The sequence below is a fragment of the Strix uralensis genome, chromosome 1 (assembly GCF_047716275.1).
Source record: "Strix uralensis isolate ZFMK-TIS-50842 chromosome 1, bStrUra1, whole genome shotgun sequence".
NCBI classification, from domain to species: Eukaryota; Metazoa; Chordata; class Aves; order Strigiformes; family Strigidae; genus Strix; species Strix uralensis.
In genome coordinates, this window is record NC_133972.1 from 77,372,068 (window position 1) to 77,395,034 (window position 22,967).

At 46.4% G+C, this 22,967-nt stretch overlaps 1 protein-coding gene and 1 long non-coding RNA gene across 2 annotated transcripts in view; one reads left to right on the top strand and one right to left on the bottom strand.

Moving 5' to 3' along the window:
• Positions 1 to 2,473: 2,473 nt before the first annotated feature.
• On the bottom strand, positions 2,474 to 7,215 carry EDN1 (endothelin 1). The gene is made up of 5 exons (XM_074871834.1): positions 7,005 to 7,215; positions 6,663 to 6,804; positions 5,540 to 5,698; positions 5,139 to 5,246; positions 2,474 to 3,765 (listed from the first exon to the last, which is right to left on the bottom strand). Exons 1-5 carry the CDS (start codon positions 7,066 to 7,068, stop codon positions 3,627 to 3,629), a joined length of 612 nt encoding a protein of 203 aa, XP_074727935.1. The 5' UTR covers positions 7,069 to 7,215; the 3' UTR covers positions 2,474 to 3,626.
• Positions 7,216 to 7,542: 327 nt separating this feature from the next.
• LOC141944763 (uncharacterized) overlaps positions 7,543 to 22,967 on the top strand; it is a 36,075-nt gene continuing 20,650 nt past the window's right edge. Inside the window, exon 1 of the long non-coding RNA XR_012629321.1 lies at positions 7,543 to 7,619. This is a non-coding gene — a long non-coding RNA (uncharacterized LOC141944763). The remainder of the gene's footprint in view (positions 7,620 to 22,967) is intronic.

Consider the following 22,967-nt stretch of genomic DNA (forward strand, 5'->3'; position numbering starts at 1 on the left):
TACAGATAAGGGAATGGGGCCTTTCCTTGCTCTTGATCCAAGCTGGAATTTCAGCCATATGTCAGGTGTATTTAGGGACCATTAGACTATGTCGAGGCTGGAAAGTGATGGCCCTCTTCTCTATATGGTTTCCTTTGACCTTCTCAGATTTCATCCTGGATGAGAAGAAACTCTCACTTAAAACGAGATAGAACACGGCCATGAAAAGTTTACTTTTTAAGAGAAGAAGTGAGATTAGTTCTAGGTAGAAGAATGAGAGCCCTGACTCTGCAGCCTTGCCTCTGCAGTCAGCACAATGTTTCCATTGGCTTCAGGTAGAATATTTTTTTGCTCAGGTCGTTTATTATAAGTAAGAATGTACTTTTACACTGCTCTGTGTTCAGTGCCATAAATTCCAGCACATACCATGCCTCTCTATTTTCACTGGGGGTTCTGGCCTGAGTTATTGAATCTCTTTCTGCCGTGGACCTTACTTTGAGAAGGAGCAAACCTCTGGGACAGACCCTGGTACTTGTATGTGAGCCAGTCTTAAGATAAAATGCTTCATGTTCCCTTTTGCTTATTCAGTGAGACAAACAGACTGTTAAATTCCGGTTTTCAGTACAGCTCATTAATGCAAACCAGGGTAAGCTGCAGTTTATGATCCTATGCCAGAAGGTAAATAGCATGGGGTCAGGGGCAGGAGCTCATCCCCTTCTGTCCCTGCTGCACGTGAACAGGCCCCTGGAGCAGGCTGGGCAGCACAAAATGGCTTCAGCCACTCTTCCCAAAGCCTTCAAGCCCCTGGCATCAGGGCATCTCACCCTGCTTGTGCTCTTTGCACTGCCGCTCAGGCTCAGTGGTGTGCAGGACGACCTTGCACAGCTCTGGGGACCGTGCCTTCCCCCAAAGGCCAGTGGATGACCATCACTACACAAAGCAGCAGCATGAGCAAGCAGCAGGCTCAGTTTAGGGGGAAGGAAAGGAGGATGAAAGCCAGCTTTTGAGTCCAGGCATGAGCAGAGTAAACCCTGGAAGGAACAGGTTTATTTTTAGGATGGTCTCTCAAGAATCCTTAAGCAGCTGGCCAGGAATTTGGCTACTAAAGCCCACCCACAGCACCATTTAGCCTGATCACCTACAAAATCCAGGTAGCCAGCCTCAATAACAGCACAAGCGCTGCTGTTGCGCTCCTCTCCTCACGCTCTCTCCTGGGAGAGAAAACAGGAGCAACTGGGACAGGGATGCCAATGCACAGCCCCTTCCCTAGCAGGGGCCCACACCACCCGCTCCCAACGCTTCGGCTGGGAGAGATGCAGTGCCTCAGTGACTTGCTTGTTTATTTTACCTGCCAAAGGCAACCACCAGTAAGGAAAGAAATAGAAAACCAGTAAGTGTTAGTGAGGTCTCTTCACACCTGACAGAGGTCACTGATCCATGCACATCCCAAGCAGTTAGAGCAGATGATGCAGAGATCAAATGGCGGCTCCGGGGGGCGCATCCTGCCCTGCAGAAGCACAGGGGCTCCGGGTTCCTTCCTGCTGCCTGGGCCAGGCTCTCCTGTTGGATCCTGGCTGCCAGCACTGCCATCTCTCACCTGAATTACTGCCCTAAAACATAGCGGAACAGTGTGAAAGAAACATGATATAGGCTTTTTTTTAGCCTTCTGATGTTTGGGTGTGAAAAATGCTGCAAACAAATGAATATTGACAAGAAATCCAGGTCAACTTCAGATATTCTTAATGGTGACTGCTGTCAGTGTTTTTAAGTGTCACACACCTTGTATTGCATTTGTTTGTGAAAGTCTGTTTTTAAAAGCAAACCCCAAACACTCAGTTTTATCCATGGACTAACTCTTGTGCTTTTTTTTTTTTTTGCTATAGGATCAGATATGATTAAATCCCTTTCTTTGCTTTAAGCAGCTTTCCAGCTATAACCACTTCAGGCCAATGTTTGGAGACATGCAAAGTTTGACTATTGCTCTAGCTCTTTTCAGGGCTCGGGCCAGGCTCCATTGAGGTGTTCATCTTTAACTTGCATGGGCTGGACTGAGACTTTTAAGATAGCATGGTAGTAAGTAACATAACACTGCCTAGTTCAATATAGCTCACAAAGCATCCAGTGTACACATTTTCTCCTCTAGTTCATCTATATCCAACCCCTTATTGGCCATTTTTTAATTGTACAGTAAATCCAGCATTAGAATTTGTACTATTGGATGAAAAAGACATCAGCTATGTAAGAATGCTGCTCCAGGATAAATTCATTTGGCCAAATCAAATTTTGCCGTGAAGTTTTGACGAGCAAGCTTGAAGCTAGAACAAGTATTATCTGTTGTCTCATACTTGGCACAAACCTCCACGTTGTGATCTGGCTAATCTGACAGAAAAGTAATTACACTTCATCTAGGTCAGCTTTGAACATGGGGCAATCTACCACCATGATCATGGAGCCATAGCCCATGGAAAAGCAGGATATATGAAAAACAAGCCCATACAGAAATTAAAAATATTTATTTCTGAAGATATTTACCTTGATAGGCATAAAGCATTTCCCAATTTCATACAGAAATACATAAAACATGCATAGACCAATATGGCCTACTTCAATGTGTATTCAACATGGTAAATATAATGAAGAACTTGTGTGAATATAAATACAAAACACAAAAAATAAGCATGTAAGATTCAACCTGTCAGCAGATTCAACAATGTGAACAAATTTACTGCTATAAACATTCACCCAATATTAGCCTTTTGACATAATTCAAAACAACCCTTTGTCTCAATGAATTTCCACCAAACAAGGCACTGAATAAATCTTACAACAGCCGCTGGTACATCCCCACTTCAGTGCATTTTTGGTGGCATGTAAGACACAACAACCTCTATTATTAGAACTTCAGTTAGCCAAATATCCTTGTTATGGGAAACCTAGTAGTGTCCTCTTAACTTTTATCTTATGTTGAAGAGTCCTTTGGTATCCAAAACCAAAGGACTTTGACTATGCAAACAAACCACAGTGTCTAACCCACATTCAGATAACTCTGGTTGTACAAGTAAACTAGACTTCTGAAAATAGGCAAAGGGTTGCAGCTGATTAGTAAAGGCAATAACAAGGTGTAAAAATACTCTAGCAGGAGTGCAACAAACAGTACGCGAGGTAGACATGTATATATGCAGTAAGTCCTGATTAAAGTAGCTCTGTGGCTTTCATTTTTGCATTTTAATCAAAAGGCAGAGTTTTTTGCTTTGAAGTTTGTCCACTAAGATCTTGCTTTCTGTCCTTTCTAAGCACACCTGTGAGGTCTTCCTTGCAAGATGCTTTTGATGTAGACCCTGAAAGCTGCTCAATTGATAGGTAACATTCCAGAAGTAATATTCAAATGTTTCTTCAGAAAGACGGCTTTTCATGTACGTTACTGTGGATTCCTCTTCACCTCCTCTATCAATCCATCTGAATTCTAGAATGATGAAATCCTTTGCTTTTATACCTCCAAACACGGGACTTTCTTAGTGATTTACTTTGCTGCACAAACACTTGGACGGAGAGGCCCTTCGCTGCCGTGGAATGTTAGAAGTCAAGAGAGAGTTTTGGTGACACTTTGTCAGCAAGTTTGATGGAAAAACATTCAGGTGATCTTCCCACTAAGATGCTTTCAGGCTTTCCCAGATGCTTTGCTTTTTGTTCGCCCTGTTATGTTTCAGCTTCCGCCCTTTCTGGAGCTCAGCCTTCAGCTTTGCAATACTGAAGGAAGCTTTGATACTGTTACCAATGGCTTCCAGCCTGCAAACCCAAGAAATATACATTTATGGTTACAATAATCAAGATGCATCTCCACTGTGCAGACATTAAGTTTTTGATTAAACAAGCCTCAGCCTAGATTTCTGCCATGGGCCTCAGTAACTGCTGATTGCTATAACTCTGTCAGAATTACACTAACTAAAGCCACTTGAAATATTGGATTCAGAATTTAAATGCAAACATTGAAGTAAGCTAAAATATTCAAATATAGATGCTCTAGAGTTCCTTAAATAGCACATATCGAGTCAAGAGGTCTTCAGTGTTATTCTTTTTGGCTGTTTTGTTTCTTTTAGGTAAACCTCTTCCTGGTTCCAATGAATGGGTGCGTTTTTCAAGTAAGTAAGCAAGCAAGCTTCATTTAAAAAAATGGTTTAAAGATTTCCAGGGCCTAAGTCTCACTCAAAATCATCAGGCTGACTGCTCCCATAAATCTTGTTCTGCTTGTGAAAGTAGCACTAAAGAGTCGTCTTTTGTATGGGCAAACTTCTGTATACCATACTTTTTTACACAGGCCAAACACTGAACGCTGGAGCCGATTTAGCTGTAATAACAGTCAGCTTCAAAGCTGACTTCACCTCTGTGGGGTTTGTAGCTGCACCAAGTTCATGCATGCATCCCTGAACTGCACTGTGGAGTGATATTGCTGCCTACTGCTGCTCAATTTACTATGCATGGACCTCAAAGGGCAGTCCTGAAATTTAGTCCTACTCTCAAACATTAAATTGGGCTCAAATATTAATTTAGTCTTCATTTTCCCTTTCCTCAGCCTTTTTGCAGTCATTTCCATCACTAACATCCTGTACTCATTTTAACAGAGGTTTATTGAGCAATGTAAGAGATAAGGCAGGTAGAAATCCACCTCCTGCATTCTAAAAAGCCAGCCACACCTGTCAGGAGAAATGATATATTCAAAATCCAGATAGATCAATAATCTTCTTTATTTTCCCCTCCAGTAAAATGGAGTAAAGTATCTAAGAAAAAGGCATTCTGATTCAAGTTCATATCAGAATAGCTGGGACATTGTATTTTTGTGTAGTTAAGATAGTGCATGAGCACACTAAAATGACAGGCTCTATTTCTTTCTGTCAGTATTCATGATTTCATACCCTTTCGAAGCTTGGTGTACTAAGCCTGCTTCTTCTAAGTAAATGGAGGATGCTAGGCAGAGCTCAGCACCCATGTCTTCACAAGCTAAAAACCCACTGCATGAAGAAAAGCCCTCAAGATATCCTCACTGATTCCTCTGTAACTCTTAAACTGAAATCACCAGCTAAGCCCACACTGGCCCGAAGGCAGGTGAACTGTGCTCTCTATTGCTACTCCGGGGAACTACAACAGGATGAGAAGAAACTCACCGCTTCATTTTCTTGCTGTCAACAAGCTGTCGGTTCATGCATTTAGGACCAATGCAATTACCAGCTTTGTTGCGGTGACGTGAGGTTTTCTCCATGGTGGACTGAGCCCTGTTAAAAGTGAAAAGGTGCTGCTGTTAGAAAAAAAAAAAACCAAAAAACCAAAAAACCCAACAAGTCTGCAGTCCACAAGGTGAGGCATCTCATCAACCACTTCTCAAGGCATGTAATAAGAGATCTTTCGGGGCCAAACCATAGTATGTATCACAGCAGTGGGAGCACTCAGGTAGGAGGCAAGGCTTTGGGGAGATTATTCACTCAGCAAGTGCCAGAATGAGTAAGTCTACCACAATCCATCCCTTTTACATGCACTGCCTTTTAAAGAGTAGCAACAATAGACGCACCAGAGATCTTTTCCCATCTGGCAGAAGTTCAGACATTTCTTGTCCTTCTGGTTGGCACATCGGCATCTGCTGCTAGGTTCAGCGAGCATCTCTGGCACCATGTCCTTAAGCGATCTTCTGGATCGAGAAGGGCCTCCGAGACCATACGGAACAGTCTTCCTATGATCAAAGAGACAACATGAAAGTCATTCAAATAATTCTGTGGCTTCAAAACAGCAAGGTATTTTGGGCAATCTTATCAATGGGATTGATTGCATGAGTAAAGGCTGTGGGACTGGGAATGCCTCGTTGGTCATAGTTTCCATGAAAATGTTTCTGATGATCCTGTAACATATTCATTAGCATGGCTACTGACAAAGCTAATGACCTTTTAATTGTGATTTCATAAAGCTGCTGTGCCTCCCTGTATGATAGAAAGCAATAAAACCTCATCACTTTGAACTTTGGCAACAGAGAAAGAAGCAATAGAAGTGAGGAACAGATCCTCTCAGCTCCAAGGAAACCCAGCAGCAGAACAAATCACAAAGTCAGTGTTTGTAGCATTAGGTGAGGCTCTGGCTCACTACTTTTTTGGTGGGGAGAGCGTTGAAATGGACACTGTGTATAACCCTATTAACACATGGGATGCATTAATTTGCAGCAGAGAGCAGCAAGAGGCGGTGAGGAGCCACCCCATGTCAAAGTAAGCCTTCCAGCCTCCTAACTTGTTGGAAAGAAAAACAGACAAAATCAGGCTGGCAAAACCGTGGTTTTGGCATTTTGTCTGCTTCTGATTCATAGTGAAAAGTATCCCACAGCCTTTGCTGAGCAGCACTCAAAGGAAATACTCCTGTCCAGATTTTAGGAAGGCAGGTGCATTAGGGCTATTAGGAGTTATCTGCTCAGTCTAGATAACCAAACCCTGCTTGCTTTCTCCCAGTGAACACTCTCGCTGCTAAACTCGGCAGAAAGGTAACAGGAGAGGCTGTGCAAATAACTATTCCTTCCTCCCCGTCCCATTTCTGCAGGGGGGACTGCGGTTCTTAATTTTTCCCCTTCTACCCCCTCCTTCTCCTTTTTTCAACCAAAGCGAAACCCAGCGCTCGGCACCTGCCGAAGCCCCCCTCCCGGTACACTCACTCACTCGGGGGTGTTGATCCAGATGATGTCGAGGTGGCAGAAGTAGACGCACTCCTCGTCCAGCAGTGAGGAGCAGGAGCAGCGCCGGGCGCGGCGGTGCGCGGTGGTGGCGGGGGGCGGCGCGGCGCCCGCCTCGGCTCCGGGAGCTGCGGGAGGGAGCGGCAGAGCTCAGCACCCGCGGCAACCACGCACCCCGCGCAAGCTCGGCCGGCAGCCCCTCCCGACGCATCCCTCAGCCTCCTCGGGTCGCTTCCCCCCCCGCCCCCCAGGGAGCCCGGTTGCCACCCGGCAGCCCCCCGCGGGGCCGGACACGGGCGCCAGCGAGCGGCTGGGGGCCGGCACGTACCTGCCGGCAGCAGCCCCGGGCAGAGCACGAAGAGCAGCGAGACGATCATCTGGGTATAATCCATAGCAGGCAGCGGAGAGCAAAAGGAACGGGGCAGGGAAAAGGGAAAAAATTAATAAAAGAGAAAAAAGGGGGAAAAGTCTCTCCCGGCGTCGGGAGGCAGAGCGGTGTCCCGTCCCCGGTGGGGCGCGGCGCGGGGGCAGGCAGCGGCTCGGTGCGCCCCGGCGCGTCTGGCTGGCGCGGCGGTCCCCGGCGCCCTTTTATAGCGAACCCCCATGGAGCGGGTAAACAGCCCCGGCGCTATTTTATCCCGAGACAATGTTGTTCTGCTATTAGTCACCGCGCGGCAACGTGCGGGTCGAGATAAGGCCGGGCTGGAAAGGAAATCGCCTGCAAACTTCAGAGCGGCGGCGGGGGGGCCGGGGGGGGCCGGGGGCGACCCGGGGCGGGGCGGGGCGGGGCGGGGCGGGGGGCGCCGCGGGCCGCGCCGCCAGCGGACCGCCAGGGGGCGCCCTGCTGGCCCGCGCCTCGCACCTGAGGGCGACCGGCGGGCTGAGCCGCCTGGCGGCGGCGCGCGGGGCCCGGCGGGGCAGCATCGCCCTCGCCGCAACAACAGTAATTATTGTGATTATTGTCAGCGTTGTTGTTGTTGGTGGTGGTGTTGTTGTTGGCGCTGGTATTATAACAGCGGGGCGGGCCGGGCGGCGGCAGGCGCGGTGCCGCCCGCGGTGGAGGTGTCGCGGCCGCCCTTCAGGCTGGCGGCGGCCGTTGGAGCGGCTGCGCCGCCCGGCGCGGGCTCCTCTGGGCTCTGCCCGCTGCTCCCGCCGCCGCCGCCCCGGGGAAAGGCTTTGGCGAGCTGCCCTTCCTGCCCGTCCCCAGCCGCCGAGGCAGCCGGCAGAGGGGCGCCGGGGGTTGCCGGCGGCGGCCGGAGGGCCGGGGCCTCGCCGAGGGGGTGTCCGGGAGCGGCGGGGGTGAGCGCGGCCTGGTGTGCCCGGCCCGCGCTCCGCGGGCCCAACCGAGTGTGCTCCGGGAGGGGGGTGGGTTTGGCAGCAGCGGTGAGACGGGGTATGACCCCCCTTTTCTTCCGTGGCAAGGCAGGGCGCCGCGCCACAGCGCCTTTTGGGGTGCGGGCCGGGCGAGCGGCAGCAGCAGGCACGTAAAGCCGGGGATGTTCGGAGAGGAGGAGGAAAGACCCGTGTCTGGCCTTTGCCTTTGGCTCCTACCGCTACCTCTGGCAAGGTCAGGGTGAGGTTTTTTTCCGGCACGTTTATATTTGCTGCCTTGTGTCGAGGCGCGGTAGCTGTCAGCGTGGAAGCTGGACGGTCGAGAAATGGCCGCGGCAATGCCATCACAAATGTATGCATGCATGAAATCCGCTGAGCTCCTAACTGAGAAAGCCAGGCTCTGAATATAAACTCAAGTGAACTCAAATGCCTGTGATCCGATGTGGAGCCGTCCTGCTGCAAAGCGTGCCAATTTCACCTATGATAAATAGATAAGACTCTCATGGTATTTGTGGTATTTCCGTGCACTGTGCTGTAATAATAGAAATGACCTTGGATATCACAAAGACCAAGGCTGTTAACTGCAAGTTGCATTGTAATCTCGCAGGTGAATGGCCATTTTTTTAAAGTATCGAATTACTGTGCTGCTGTATCATACTGGACAGACTGTCTGCAAGCGTGCTGAGTCAGAATAAAGGTCCATTTAGCTGGTATCGTTTCTCCCACAATGGCTGTTGGCAGATGGTACGAGAAAGAGTACAGGAAAGGAATGCAAGTGGAGACTAAGCCTTTCCTCGGTTTAACCTCCCTGCTTCTAACAGGATAGAGTGTGGGGGCTTTCTGAGCAACAGCAAGTATTCAGACCGTTAGGTTGAATAAATGCCAGTGGCCCCATTCTGAGGTGGTCGTACCTTTTTATCAAAGGCTCTCTAAAAACTGCCCTATAAAACATCTGTGAGTGGAGAAAGCTGGGTTATACAGTGGTTTTTTTCACACCTTTCCAGCGTGGGAGTATTTTTCAGAGCAGGGATTGTATCTTCTTGTGTATTATGTTTTCTTGTGTATGTAGGGCAGCACTTATCAGAATACCAATGTACCTGTACCTGTTGTGTGTGAATTGTTGCCGTTATGATAAGAATCTACCAGCAGAGGTCACCTAGCTACACATTAAAAGTAATCGTAGCCCACCGAAGTGATAGACTTTATCAGTATCCAAAAGTTGAGAAAAAAATTAGATTCTCTTTTTTTTTCCTTGGCTTCTTGGTGGTTAAAAAAAAAAAAAAAAGAAACACAAAGGAGTTGTGTGGGTCGAAAGATAGCTATCATTTCTGTATAGAATACAAATATACATAGTCTTTCCAGGCTGGTCACTTAAAGATTGTATTTCATGCCAGCACTTACTTAAAAGAGATATTTTTCTGAGATTCCTTTTTCAAAGATGTGCATTTGAAGCCAAAATGACTCACATCGGTGTAAGATATTTTCAGCTTTGTCAAAATGCCTTGTTAGAAGGTATTTTGTTAGCTGGCAAAAATGTCATGCATGTTTCCTTTGAGTAACAAAGCACAAACATATCGCAGGGACCTCTGAAGGTGCTTTTTTTTTTTTTTTTTTTCCTGAAAAAACAAAAACATCTTCAGCAATTTTTGGTAAGGATTCACAAATATTATTGTTGTCAGAGATCCATATCCTCTGATTCAGCGATTTCTGATAGCTCTACTTACAGATCTTGAGACTAACCAGAATCAAGCTATTCCTGTTGCTTGTTCGAGTAATGCAAAAACAAATTTATGTTCGTTTGCCAGTGGCCCGGGTGGGTCATTTCAGGCCGTGGGGATTGCCAGGCCAGAAGGTGAGTTTCTCCGGGAAGGGGTAACCCCCCTGACCCTTCCTTGGACACTGGGAGGTAGCGGGCAGGTCTGTGCCATGCAGAAATACCCTTTGGGAGGTTTGCCAAAGAAGGAAGATTTGCTCACTCTGTAGCTGTTTATAGCAGGAGTCTGTAACAGTGTGGGTCACAGTAGAGTTCTTATAAAATAAGCAGAACAGGACTAAACTTTGGCTAGCAGTCAGTGTTTGCAGAGTGGAAATACAAAGTCGTGGGCGATCGCACAAAGTCATGTACTCAACAAGTCGCCCCGGCGCACGCCAAGCTGGCTTGCCCCAAGGGCCGGGAAGTTTACGCTGGGGTTGCAAGGCTGCCTGTTTGGGCGAGGGTGGAAGCAGGCGTTGAGGCTGACTGCTCCTGCAGTGGGCTCCTTCCCTTTTGAGCCGGAGTACCTTGGCCAGCCGCAGCTGAGGCACTGCGTGATGGGGTGAAAACTTAGCTGGCCAGCCAGGCTCTGGTTTTAGTGTTCCAGCTGGAAAAGGCCATGGCACTGACTGAGTTTTCTAAAGGACATTTTGTATAGTGTCAGAAATGTGAAATGCCTGCTTATCAGCAAAACAATAAAAGGAGATTGTAAAACTGTGCCTTTCTGTCTAAGGAACAAGGGGAGCAACATGCTGTTTTCTGCAGATTTGAAACACAATTCTCAATTAAGTGAAAGTTGCATAACTTCTCCCTCTTGCTCGCTGCCCCTCTTGCACCTTACTTTCCTCTTAGGGGCCATCCAGTCCGCATGTTCCCCTTCTTACACAAGAGGAGGGGGGGAGATTATATTTACATAACACACAAATTAAAGAACTAACTAGTTTAAGGCTTCTTGGAAATTACCTTACTGTCGTCTGTCAGTACCCAGCCCACAATGGTTTGAATTCCCCTTACGGATATGAGGGTCCTTGGGCAGAAGCATGATTTCTTGCAAGCCAACTTTCTCCATTTCGCCCCATCTCCGGTTAGTGACATTTGTTAAAGTGCCTGCCTCACATTGCACTTGTGGACCTCTTGAAGTGCTGAGGAGAGGAGGAAGGTCAGCTGCTCCCCAGCAGCCTCTGCCCCACCTGCTTGTAGCACGCAGATGGATCGTCTCCCCAGCCCAATACCACCAGCAGTCATTTTCCTTCCAAAATTCACTCCACATACAAACCCCTGGTTAAACTAGGGAGGAAGGTGGCAGCTATATGATGCTTGGCACAGAAGAGCCACCATCAGATGAGGAAAGAAAGCTCTTGCAGGCCATGCGTGTCCTGGCACCAGGTGGCAGTGACTAGATACCATTTAAAACACAGAAATCAAACCCAGCTTAGAGCTTAAATAGAGGAGAAAATCAACTTCACTGAGCAAAGTTCACAGTTTCTCCCAGGGCTAAAATTGTTATTACCGGAAACAGAAGAAGGACGGTTTGCAAAGACTCGAGTTCCAGAGGTACTGTTGTGAAACCTTCCCCCTGCTTGTACTTTCCACAACAAAGAACTGGAAGCATCAGGGAAACATTTCGCTGGAAGCCAAGCCAATTTTTAAATGAGGGGAAACATCAGGTAGGAAAAGGGAAAAGGCTTAAATCGTCTGGGAATAAAGAATCCACCTAACTTTTAGGTGAGAGTTAACAGGAACTTCTCCCTTTCTTTTACTGCCCATCTCTGCCTGGCTGTCATGGGAGACAGTGTCCCCTTCCCACTGCAGCAAGCCACGGGGGTGCTGGAGATGCCTGGCCATCCCCTGTTCCAGCTGGCCATAGCAGCTTCTCCTGTTCCCATCTTTTACTCTCCGTTTGCTCTTGTGCAGGAGCTGCAAGTGGAGGATCAGGAGCAAGGCAAAAGGTTAAGCTCCGTGGGTGTAACACGGGGCAGGTGACAGGAGCCCTCCCTCCCAGGCCTTGTGTGGGTGACAGGGGTGACCTGGACTGCCGAGGGAGTGCCCTGCGTGGTGCCAGGCTGGCGCCCTCACCAGCAGGCTCAGGCAGATCGTTATTTCGGCCAGGTAGCTCAGGATCCTGCACGCAGACACCCCGAAGGATTTAGATCCCTAGCCCTTTGGTGTTATAGACAGTTTCTCCTGTGGTGCTTAAATTGGATTTCATTTCTTAATTGACCTGAGTTTTTCTCATGTCACTGGCAATATTAGTAGATGTTATAAGGCAAAGACCTCCCTTCTGGCCCAGAAAATCTCAAATTGCTGAAGCCTGGGGAAATTCTGGAGAAGGAGCAATGTGTCTTATCCCTGTGCTCTTGCAGACACATCCACCATCCGCCACCTCAGCCACAAAATGCTGGGCTGGATAGTCTGATCCCATGGGACTGTGATATATTCTCATAGCTATGCTTGGACTCCAAGTTTGTTTTGAAAAAAAAAAAGGTATTTCTGCATGGTCTTCAGCTCCATTCCATCAGTTAAGTTCCAAATACAAGCAGTATGAATTACATCTTCTAGAAGTGTGAAAAGATGGTAAAAGGTTACGTGTGTCAATCACATGTACAATCAGCCTTTTAAGAATGGGTTGAGCAAGTAAGAGTTTAACAAAGATTACCATCAATAAATACAAGAGATTAGTGCAAAGGCTGCAACAGAAGGGTTTGGTGAAGAAAAGGAAAATACGGAACAGAAAGTGTCACTTGTAGAAAACCAGATCTGGTTCTGTATACAACCTTTTCTAGGAATACAGCAGCATATGATAGAATACTTATTTGCCAATAACAGTTAGTGGAAAATGTGCTTTATCAGGTTTGTTTACTTCTTGGCAAGTCTGGCTTGCAAGGAAGTCAAACCCAACACATCCAATTAGAAAATCTTCCAAAGCAAATCACTGAGAGCAGCACACAGCTCTGACTGATCATCTTGCTCCTATCAACAGTGCATTTCAGAGTTTCATGTTCTTTAGTAAATGCCACTTTCCCATAGTCTTGGCAAAGAATCAACGATGCCATCCCAGTGCCCATAGTTGGAAACTGAAGCAAGGAGGTCAGTACACATCCTGGCTAACAGTAGATACTCTGTGACGGTTTCTAAATTAGATGAACGTCTTAGCTCACCTAGTGTCTGAATTGCCCTCTAGACTTTGGAAAGGGGCCTAAAGTGTTGACAGACCTAAATTTAGGTACCGTCCTCTTTTTAACATCTAGAGTTAGCTGGGGATGAATCCAAGCCGGTGACTTGCCCAGGGTCTGTGAGGAATTGCTGGGGAGGGTGGAGAAATTAGTTGAGTTCCTCAAACCTGCCTGCTACATTATCAGCCCTCTCCAGTATACAGAGGTTTGCTTATCAAAACTGATTTTTTAGCTTTTTTGATTTGTCCATCTCTTGGGTTTTATGTTGCTTTACTCAGAAAAGGTACTTGTGAGATCTTCATTTCATGCAGCTCGCTCAGAGACACTTCTTCGAATTAATGAATTTAACTGACTTTTCATCCTAGTTTTTTCACCTACAATGTGGCTTGCTCCGCCTTTGAATGAGACTGTCTCCAAAGACTGAAGTTAGTAGATGGCTGAGAGCTACATGGCTCTACCCTTTCCTGAGTGCATAAAAGCCTTGCTGAAATGAAGGTAATTAGCCAACGCATTGTTCCAAGAACAGTGTTGAACTTTCTTTACAGCACAGCCCTTTTGCTACCACATGTACCCCCCTGTGACTGTTTTGCCACCTCTGTTTTGGGCCTGGGGTTAGATGAGAAAAACCATGGGTTTAGATGCGGCCTGAGCCATAGGTATGAGTTTGTTTTTCTTTGGTTACTTATTCCAGATACTTGCTTTGCTCCTAAATTCGTTAGCACTACGCTTCCATGTGTCATTGCCTGGAAGGTGTATAGGAAAGCAGCCACATATGAACCAATGCTCCTAGCATTAAAGACCTACTCATTGTCCATTTGGGCAGATGCTTGTGTCTGTCTTTTTTTTGACCAAAGAAATGCTGACCGCCTCTCTCCAGCTGCAGTTCCTAGTCTTTATCTGCCCTTGTTTCTCCCAGGACAAGGCAGCTTTGTGAGGAAGCATTGCATTAAACATGCTCCAGCTGTTCCTTGCACCCAGTCTCAGCTTGAACAAGTTACACCAAAAGCTGTCAGAGGAGAGAAGCTGTAGACACAGCAAGTAAAAAAGAAATAAAATTTAGAAGCTCTCCTTCTTAGTTTTAAAGGGGCAATAGGAGGGACACCCTCTTATTTTTCAAGGGACATATACAGGTTAAGATATCTACTCTGTGTCTGAGGTAGAACACAGACCACACAGATCCAGGGGTTGTTATGGCAATTCCTCACTGGTGACACTGACAAGAAGGAGATTTTGTTACCTGTCAGGGCCAGGAAAACAGGAACAGCAGCTTGAGAATTGCCGATGCCCTAGCACTGGGCTAAGATCACCTTACGTCCACCACCCCCTGCATTCACTTGCAAGAACGAGCCTGTTCTCAAGTGGGCATGCAGCCTGCAGCGTCGGCACTGCCCCCAGCACACAACGATGTGCCTGGGAAATGCGAGGGGGTGAGGAACCACTGGAAGAGAAGTGGCTATATATGACTCCAGGTTCCTGTGAGCAGCTAAAAATCCAGGATGCCTAACAGGGCTGTATGTCGACACTTGCCATATATGACACACAACATACAGGAATGAGACCAGCTTTTCTGGCTGCTTTCACTAAGCATCCTTGAGGCATGTCTCTATTAGGAATTTTTCACCAGCTGTTTCCATTTTGGCTACTCAGCAGAACCTGAGCTGGTACCACTGTGAACCCCTCTGCAGGCTTGATGCCTGCAGCCAGAGCCTTCTGGTTTTGCTATTCCAAGCAGATTTGCTTGCTATGACAAAAAAAGGCGATGCAAATTCCTCAGTTTCCTGTATGTGTTCAGCATTATAGTTGGAGACATTCAGCTGAAGTGGTGGAAGCCTCAGTGGGAAAGGTATCATGCAGGACCTTTGCTCTGATGGACTGGTATAGCACAGTGCAGAGCAAATGCAGGGCTGTGCTTTTGACAAAAATAGTTTGTGGATGATGAAGACTTCTTCCACCGTTAGTACTGCACATGCAGAAACCTACTTATGGTCCTTTGACTAATCCTGTTCAGATTAGCTAACTCTGAGTTGTAGTTACCCTGCTACCATTGGTGTCACTGTATGTGAGCAGCTAGTGCCTTAAGAATTGCTCCCTAATGTCATTTTCTCAACATTTATCATCTCTTCACAGTTTTTAATGACATCTTTTTCTTCTTTAAAGACAAACATATTCCACCTTTCCTAACAGGATTATGGTGTAAAACTGTAGTATTAGTTTCAATTTAAACAGACACAGCCACAAACAGCTGTTTCTTACACAGGGTTTAGGATGAGTCTTCTGAAAATAAGAACTGTGTATATCACACAGTAGAGTTCTAGCCATCAGCTAACAGAGCAGACCAGCTTTCCTCGAATTCTTGCAGATTTTTTTTTTTTTTTCCAGTAAAAAGGCTCTTTCTGAAAACCTAAGCTAGTTTCACACCAGCTGAAACTGAGTGGAAGTGGTTTAATTTTAGTTTAGGAGGGCAGAATAGTCCAAACCTGATTGAAACAAAGTTTAGCATTGTGTTTTCAGTACATTTCAGCAGTGAGTTATCCATATGGTTTGTTCCTAGTTTCTAAAATGGCTTTAGAATCACACTTTTCTCTAGAACAATGAAACTTACTTAAAAGTCCAGGCTGAACACAAGGAACAGCAAGGGTATGATTCAAAGGCCTCAATTCTCAAGAGCTCTTCTCCTGACACCAGGTTTTTTATCCTTTCTCCAGCCACCATTGACCAGAACTGTATCTTTTCCCAGAAGAAGAGCTGGCACTAAATTTGAAAATGTTTTATTTTGCATAATGGCAAAAAGAAATAAAACACCTTGCTTCCTTTGCTGATACTTGCTCTTTGAATGGGGCCATATGACGCAGCTTAAAGCTTTGTTTATTTGCAGCTTGCTTGCTTCCCTGGCAAAGTGGAAGTCAAAAGCAACAAGGCAAAGTAACCCTCTCAAAACTCACTTATCTTCAGAGGAAACCAGTTCAGGATTAGGCAAACCAGAAATCCCCACTTCCTTTTTCTAGAGAAGTTACACTATCTGTTAATTAGCGTCTGCCTGTTTCATTTTCTTTCACTGCCCTTGTTATGAGAAAAGGAGGCAGCTTTTTCCATTCTGTCACTTCTCTCTCCATAAATACCAGTTGTGATACTTGAATGAAAATAGCATCCTGTTTTCCTTGCAGTTTGTTCAGAATTGTGTAAGATACTCCTTATAATGAGAAGGTGGGGTTTCTAAGACTCTTAGGAAAGAGATATTTTTACTGGAAACAGTCATCTTCAGCTAAGACCTTGCGTGCTATGCGTGTGCTGCGGTAGGCACATGTGCTGTACAGAAAATAAACGGTGGAAACTCACTTGGGGTGAATTGGCTGACTTCTCAGACCTTGCAAATGGCACTGTGCTAGGAGAAATTCTGGGAAATAAGTAACTGGGGCCAGCATTGCCCGTCTCCAAAGATGCTGTTGGGAGTGCAGAGAAACCTGTATGGCGAAGGGCCGCAGTGCGAGGCTCCCCAGAGGAGGGCAGCTGTACAAGCTGTTCAGAGGAGCCCTTGGAGTCGGTGCCCCGTCTCCTTGTCCTCCTCCTGAAGAACAGTTACGGTGAACTGCTGCTTTGAGATAGGGAACCTGCCATACATTTCCTTGTAGCAAAGTACACTGTAGCAAAAGAAGGTGCTGATTAGTTGCATGCAATCTAAACTGCTGTTCTGTAAAAGTAAAATTTTTTTTTTTTCCTTTCTTTGGTCTTATCACCAAGGGCATGGTTTTCTCGAAGGTTATTTGGCAGCCCAGAGTCTTGAAGCAGATGTGTTGGCCCACTGCATAAGAAATACAGCTAAGCAATGAAGGAACGACAAAGTGCTGCATCCTCTATGCAATGTAACATTGACGTTTAACTTAGTCCCACAGCAGCACGAACCATGTAAGAGGCATGAAAGATGAAAATCTCAGGGGGTCAAGCCTAAGGCAGGGCACGAGGAAGAAATACGCATTTTTGGGGGCCATTCAAGAGAGACATTTCCAACAGAAGATCCATGCAACTGCCAAAATTGCAGGGTCCCCACTGCTGGGCTCATTTGAACATGTAACCTGTGCTCAGGTGTTAACCATGTGACCAATTCCACTGACTTCGAGAATACCTTATTGGTATCAAGTGTTTGCAGAGTGAGTGTCAGATGTGTCTCCTTTTGATGGGTGCCAGCACATGGCAGAGTGCCGGTGACTGAAGTATTTCAAACATCTCTGGAGGTATTGCATCCCTGTGAATACTACTAAGAAAGGAAATTCATGTTTCTGGGCTCACGGGTGCATACGGTCACCCTGCTGTGGTCACCTACCTCTTGTGGAGTGCGCCCCTGGCATATAAAAGCCAAACCTCAGGAGCTTCGCTGAGCAGAGGACATTTCTCTTTTTAGGAGGCTTGCTCTTAGTCTAAGGGGCTTCAGGGAATATTGTGGGATTTTTCCCCATTCAGCTCTGTCAGAGGTGTGGTTCTCTCACCACAAGGATTTAGTGATGTTTTCCACATGTCTGGGCATATTAGAAATATTACCACAGGCCACTATTCTGGATTTTAAAAGTGGCCGTTGACATTTCTTTCAAAGTTCCTCCCTGGACAGGGAGACCAAGTGTAGGAAAATACCAACTTGGAGGCACAGAAAGATCCAGGGCTAGTCTCCAGTTGTGATACAGTTACTATTATGGAGACCTACTTCATTATAATAACAGACTTCAGTGGTGCAATAAACTCTGTGATGCATACCCTATGGCATAAAACTAACAAAACCAACTCTCCCTTCATGGACCTAGCAATTATTTTTTAAGTTCCCACCTGGGGGAGGCCAGCAACAGGTTTATAGTGGGAAAAGAGGCTGCAAAAAGGACAAGGACAACCTGGACAGAAGAAGATGAGAATGTTGTAGAAAGTTAAGGCGTATGGATCTGTTTTCTGAAGGAACTTCTTCCCCAGGTTTGGCAGGGTGGATCTGAATGGAAGGAGGGAAGCCCAGGTGGTTCAGCACAGGGAATTGATACCTCAACTCAGCATCAAGGTCCTAAAGGAAATTGGAGGAGAAGAGAGAAGTAGCTCTTTCCCTCAGTAGTGCTATAATACTGGTCCATCCTGGCCTGGAGAGGCTCAGCTACTCAAGACTAAAAAGTTGTGATATTGTGGATGATGACAACAAGCAACTGCAAAAAAACTGCATTTGTTTAATAGCTAAAAATTGAGGCTGGGACTTTCACTAGAAAAAAGCCTAAACCAAATTTCTAGTAAACTGAGCACATCTTGCCTGGATTATGTAGATACCCCAATTAAAGCATCCCGCTGGACTCTTTGTGCCATTGGCTGAATTTCCCCTCCCAGACCATCTGACCACAACTTGCTCTCTCAGAGGGCTTCCAGGTTTGCATTTATTGTTCAAACTAATCAACTTGTTTTGATAAAAACAGGAAAATGGGAACGCTGAGGCTTTTAGTTTCTGATACGCATCGTACTACACTGTTACTGTCACCGAAAAGAGCTGGAGCCTGACCGTGCTTGTCTCCTTCAGCTTTACTACAGCCCTCATGCCTCTAGGTGGTGCCTCGCTCTAAAGTTTAATGCCAGGAGCTGGGGAGCAGCAGCCTCAGGCTGGGTTTTGCCCAGCAAGTGATGCCAGCCGTCACAACACCCACCGTGCCCTTCCCGGGGGGGCAGAGGGGGCTCAGCAGGACTGCCTGCTTTGCTTTCACCAAAGTATTGCTAGAATCACTTTGCTTTCACCAAAGTATTGCTAGAAAAGTGTACTTGCTTTAGGCAAAGGAGCCACAGCTAGAACTAGAGGGATCCCCCATAGCAACAGACATATCTGCAGTTCATCCAGACTCCACATACTGACTTCATCCAGAGCTGACTGACACACCTTCATTTAAAGCCGCTGTGGGTCAGGCCCCTAATCCCAAAGAAAACTATCAGTTGCTTTGCTTTTAGGCTGCTGGAAAGCCCTGTTGTCTAGAGAACTGCTGTCTGTAAGGAGATGTAACCAATTTTATACCCTTCAGAAGGAAGTGTTAGAAGAGAAAAATGAAATGGGCAGGCTCGTGGGTCATCAGTGGGAACGGGTGCCTATTTTTTTCCCACTCTGTAGCCTATTTTGCTAACCTGGGCTGTGTGACAAGTCTGTGTGTGGGGCAGGAGCAACTCTTGGGAACACCTGTGGAGCAAAGGATGCCAGTAGATGGTATAGAGCTGTTCCCTATCCTCAGCTGTGAGGAAGAGCAATATTAGGGATTGGAATTGGAAAGATACACTGGGTTTGTTAGGTGTGGAGAAAGCAATTCTTGGTATTTCTCTTTACAACTCTGAGGTGAGGGACATCCACCAGGGATGTTCACAGCCTTGGGGTGATGGCAGCACAACTCTTCATCATGTCTCCTCTTTTTCAACTACGCAGCTAGGAAACAGAACACACCTTCTGTTTTGGAGCAAACTATTTAGACGCATAGCCGTGCAAAGTCCAAATCAGCCCTGACATGGCCGAGACACCCCAGCTCCCACCTACTTGGGGTGCATTTATCTACGTCCCGCTCACACTGGAATGACACAGCTCCCTGACTCCTACTTGGGAAGATGGGAGCTATCTTGGAAGGCTTGCTATTTTCTTTCCCGCTGTATCGTCCTCTTGAGAGGAATGACAGTGCCCTGTATATGGTATGGGGAAGAAGAATTTGCCCTTGGGCTTCCTCCTTGCCCCTACACGTTTCCATGTACTTACATTTAAGGAGGGAGCAAACCTGGGACAAAGGAGGAGGTGGTGTCACAGCTGGAGGGCCATCTGAGGAGGGTCATCACATGAGTTCATCCCTGAAGCAGGACATGCCCAGCGGGAGGAGGGGGAACATGTTCTCTGACAGGCACTGCTCTCCTGAACAGGCTAAAAGGATTAGCCCTTGGATTTGTTTTTCAGATGATCCCATGCTAACAGCTTTGGGTGGATTTGGGCAGACTTCCCCACATCGAGTCCTTTGACCTTCTAATCCTTCTGAAATAACCTGTTCCTTCCCCTCCTCCCCATCCCACCAGATCGTCTTTTGTTGTTTTTCTCCTCGGACATGTTTTGAGAGCTTGCAGCAGCTTTTCTGGTGGGCTGGGTAATTAGCTGGCAGCTCCGGCTCTTTCCTCCCGCCGGGCTGTACCTGGGGCTATGCTTATTTCAGGGTGCTGCTTGACGAGTGTGTTAGACTTGCAATTTGAAAGTTTTTCAGGGCTAAATCCAAACTTAGGCTTTTATGATAAATAATAAGGAATGTCTCTGACTTCTTTTCCCTTATATTAATTTCTTCATCCCTCACTGTAGCTGGCAGACCCAAAGGATTACGCAGTTCTAAAAGAGGAAGAAAAGAAACCTGGAAAAAAAGAAAATTACAGCTGGTAACTGAGACCAGATATAGCTGTGGTGCAGATGGGACAGGGAGGAAAAAAAGAAAGCTGGAGAGGGCCCTGGGGGGGAGATGGCTGCGGAGGTGGTCACGTAACTGAGATGAAATATTAAAGATCTGGAGTGTGGGGGAGATGCCAAACATCCTAAAACCACTGCAAATATGGCCACTAAAAGCTGCGTGAAGGTGTCTTTTACAGGCCCTGATTCAGCTACATAATTTTGAGGCCCTGAAGGAAGCAACCCTAGTAATGGCACATCCATAGGGAGGTTCAGTTGGCTTCAGCCAGAGGATGAGCACATGCTGTGTTTTTTCCCAAAGATGGGTACATGCTCTGTCTCCAGCCGGGTCCTGCTGTCTCCTTGGCTTCCTCTGCCATTGGTGGCTGAAACAAGAGGACCTTAGGTGGCTCTTTGAAAGCATTTCACACTGGTGCAGGAGAGGAATAATTAGTCCATACTTACTCTTCTGAGCTTAGGTCTTTACATAGACAGATTGATATGCTTCCTTCTGCAGTTCATCTTCAAACTCCTGTGTGGAGGAAATGCAGGGACTACTAAGAAAATTGTGCAGTGCCTTGCTTAAATTCATGCAAGGCTTATAGTTATCTGAGGTCCTTGGGAATGAACGTTGCCTTTAAAGTTAAGTATATACTCAAGTTTTTCTCTCAAGAAAGATGGCTTGAGCATACTGGAATTGGAAAAGTCTTTTTTCCCCCATCGCTCACAATTACCGTATCCAAAACAGAGTGACTTCCTGGTAGGCTGACTACTAGATGGCAAAATATACTGAGGTGTTTTCTTGGCTCTAGATAAGACAAGGGTGGCACTCCGTCAGCATTTTGGGGACTGTTGGCTTTCTCCGATTCTCTAGGGAAAGTTTGTTGAACAGGGAACACCCAGAAAGGGAGTTGGAAAGCTGAGGACAGCAGCTGCACAGCTCTGTATTCAGTGTGTGATGGTGCAATAGCCGAACATGGAGAAGGAGAAAGGCAATGCCCGATCCAACCCAAAACAGGGACAGCCACCCAAGGGAACACAGATGAGCAGTTATCTCAGTAGCTCATCCCACACCCCTGCACAAGGACACCACTGCCAGACTTGAAAAGGCACAGATATTTCCCTACACAGCCCAGAAAGTTTGTCCACTTTCCTTCTACAAATAAACCTGTCAGGGTCACCGTTTCTGAATAGATACGCTCTCACTAGTCACTTTCTATGTGAGCAAGGGCAGTAGCCACTTCTCACACTCCTTTGCATACCTGTGAAGGACGATGGCACAGATCTATGGCAATTATACTGCAGACCTGCTGTAAGACCAAGGTTTTGGGCTTAATCACATGTGATACATAGGGAAATGAATTCCATCTGAAAGTACAGTGTAAAGGAAACAGCCTCTTCATGTCTGTCATGCTGTCCAGCAACTTGCCTTATTGAAAGACAAAACAAAGAACAACATGGAAAAATCTTCACTAAAAGGTCCTAAGACAGGATGCTTCTTGCTCTTTCCAGGCAGTAGGGGAAATAACCTGATTAATTCTTAAGGGTGTCTGTGTATGAAAAAAACTTCCAGTCTCTGCACCAAATACAGTTAAGCACTGTTTGCATTTTTAAAAATTCTGAAATTTTGGCAAGTCTTTGAAGCTTGTATATCAAAGTCAAAACCCGAGAAGGGCTGAGCTGCCATAGGGGTCCTCAGTGGGATCTTGGAGAGTCTGTGTCAACTAGCAGTTGGGAAACCAAAAAGGTGCGTGAGATTTTGGGTCAACTCCTGCCTCAAAGGGTTGTCTCACCTTGCTCACCCTCTCCCTGGGTCCAGATGCTACACTGCATCCTCTTCAAATCCCTTGTGCAGCCATTCAGATCCCTTGTGCATCCTGTTCTGGCCTGGATTTTTTGTTAAGGGAAGAGTATCGTGCTGCCACATACAGGGACAGCTGTGCTGCGTCAGACCAAAAGCCACCAACATCAGCCCCAGGCAGAATCCTAGGAAAGAGTATAAGAACAGGGAAAGTAATGGCTTGAGACACCCCCATGAATCTGTGACTCAAAGGCTTCCTAAGCCAGAGGTGGTGCTTTTGAATTTAGTGGTCCTCCATGGAATCCCTATTCCACCAAGTTACCGAGTTTTCTGAAAACAGATGAGCTTTAGTGTTCACAACTTCTCTGGCCAATTTATATGGTTCGCTTGTATTTTGTGTGAAGAAAACATATCCTTTAGTTCATTTCAAATCTGCTGCCTGGTTGTTGATGTATGATCCTTAGTTCCTGCCATGGAGGACCCTTACACACCTCCTTCCTGACATGCAGGACTTTATAGACTCCTGTCTGCCATACTGGGACTGGTTTCTCTTTCTGCTGTGCTGGTGTAAGTCAGAAGTAACGTGGTGAAGTCTACAGAGCCTGTACAGGAAACGCAGAAGAGAATATGACTGTGCGGTTTCTTAATGCAACCTCTGGCGTACCCCCACAATTTGGCCCTAAATAGCACACAAGAGATTTCCTTACATTACATCTAAAGCTATTTGGTGCCATTAGTAACAGAGCAATAAAGCAGAGGGAAAAGAAAACAGGGACCTGAATGCTAAATTCAGTTTTCAACTTCATCAGAATACTGTTTCTGGTTTGGATATT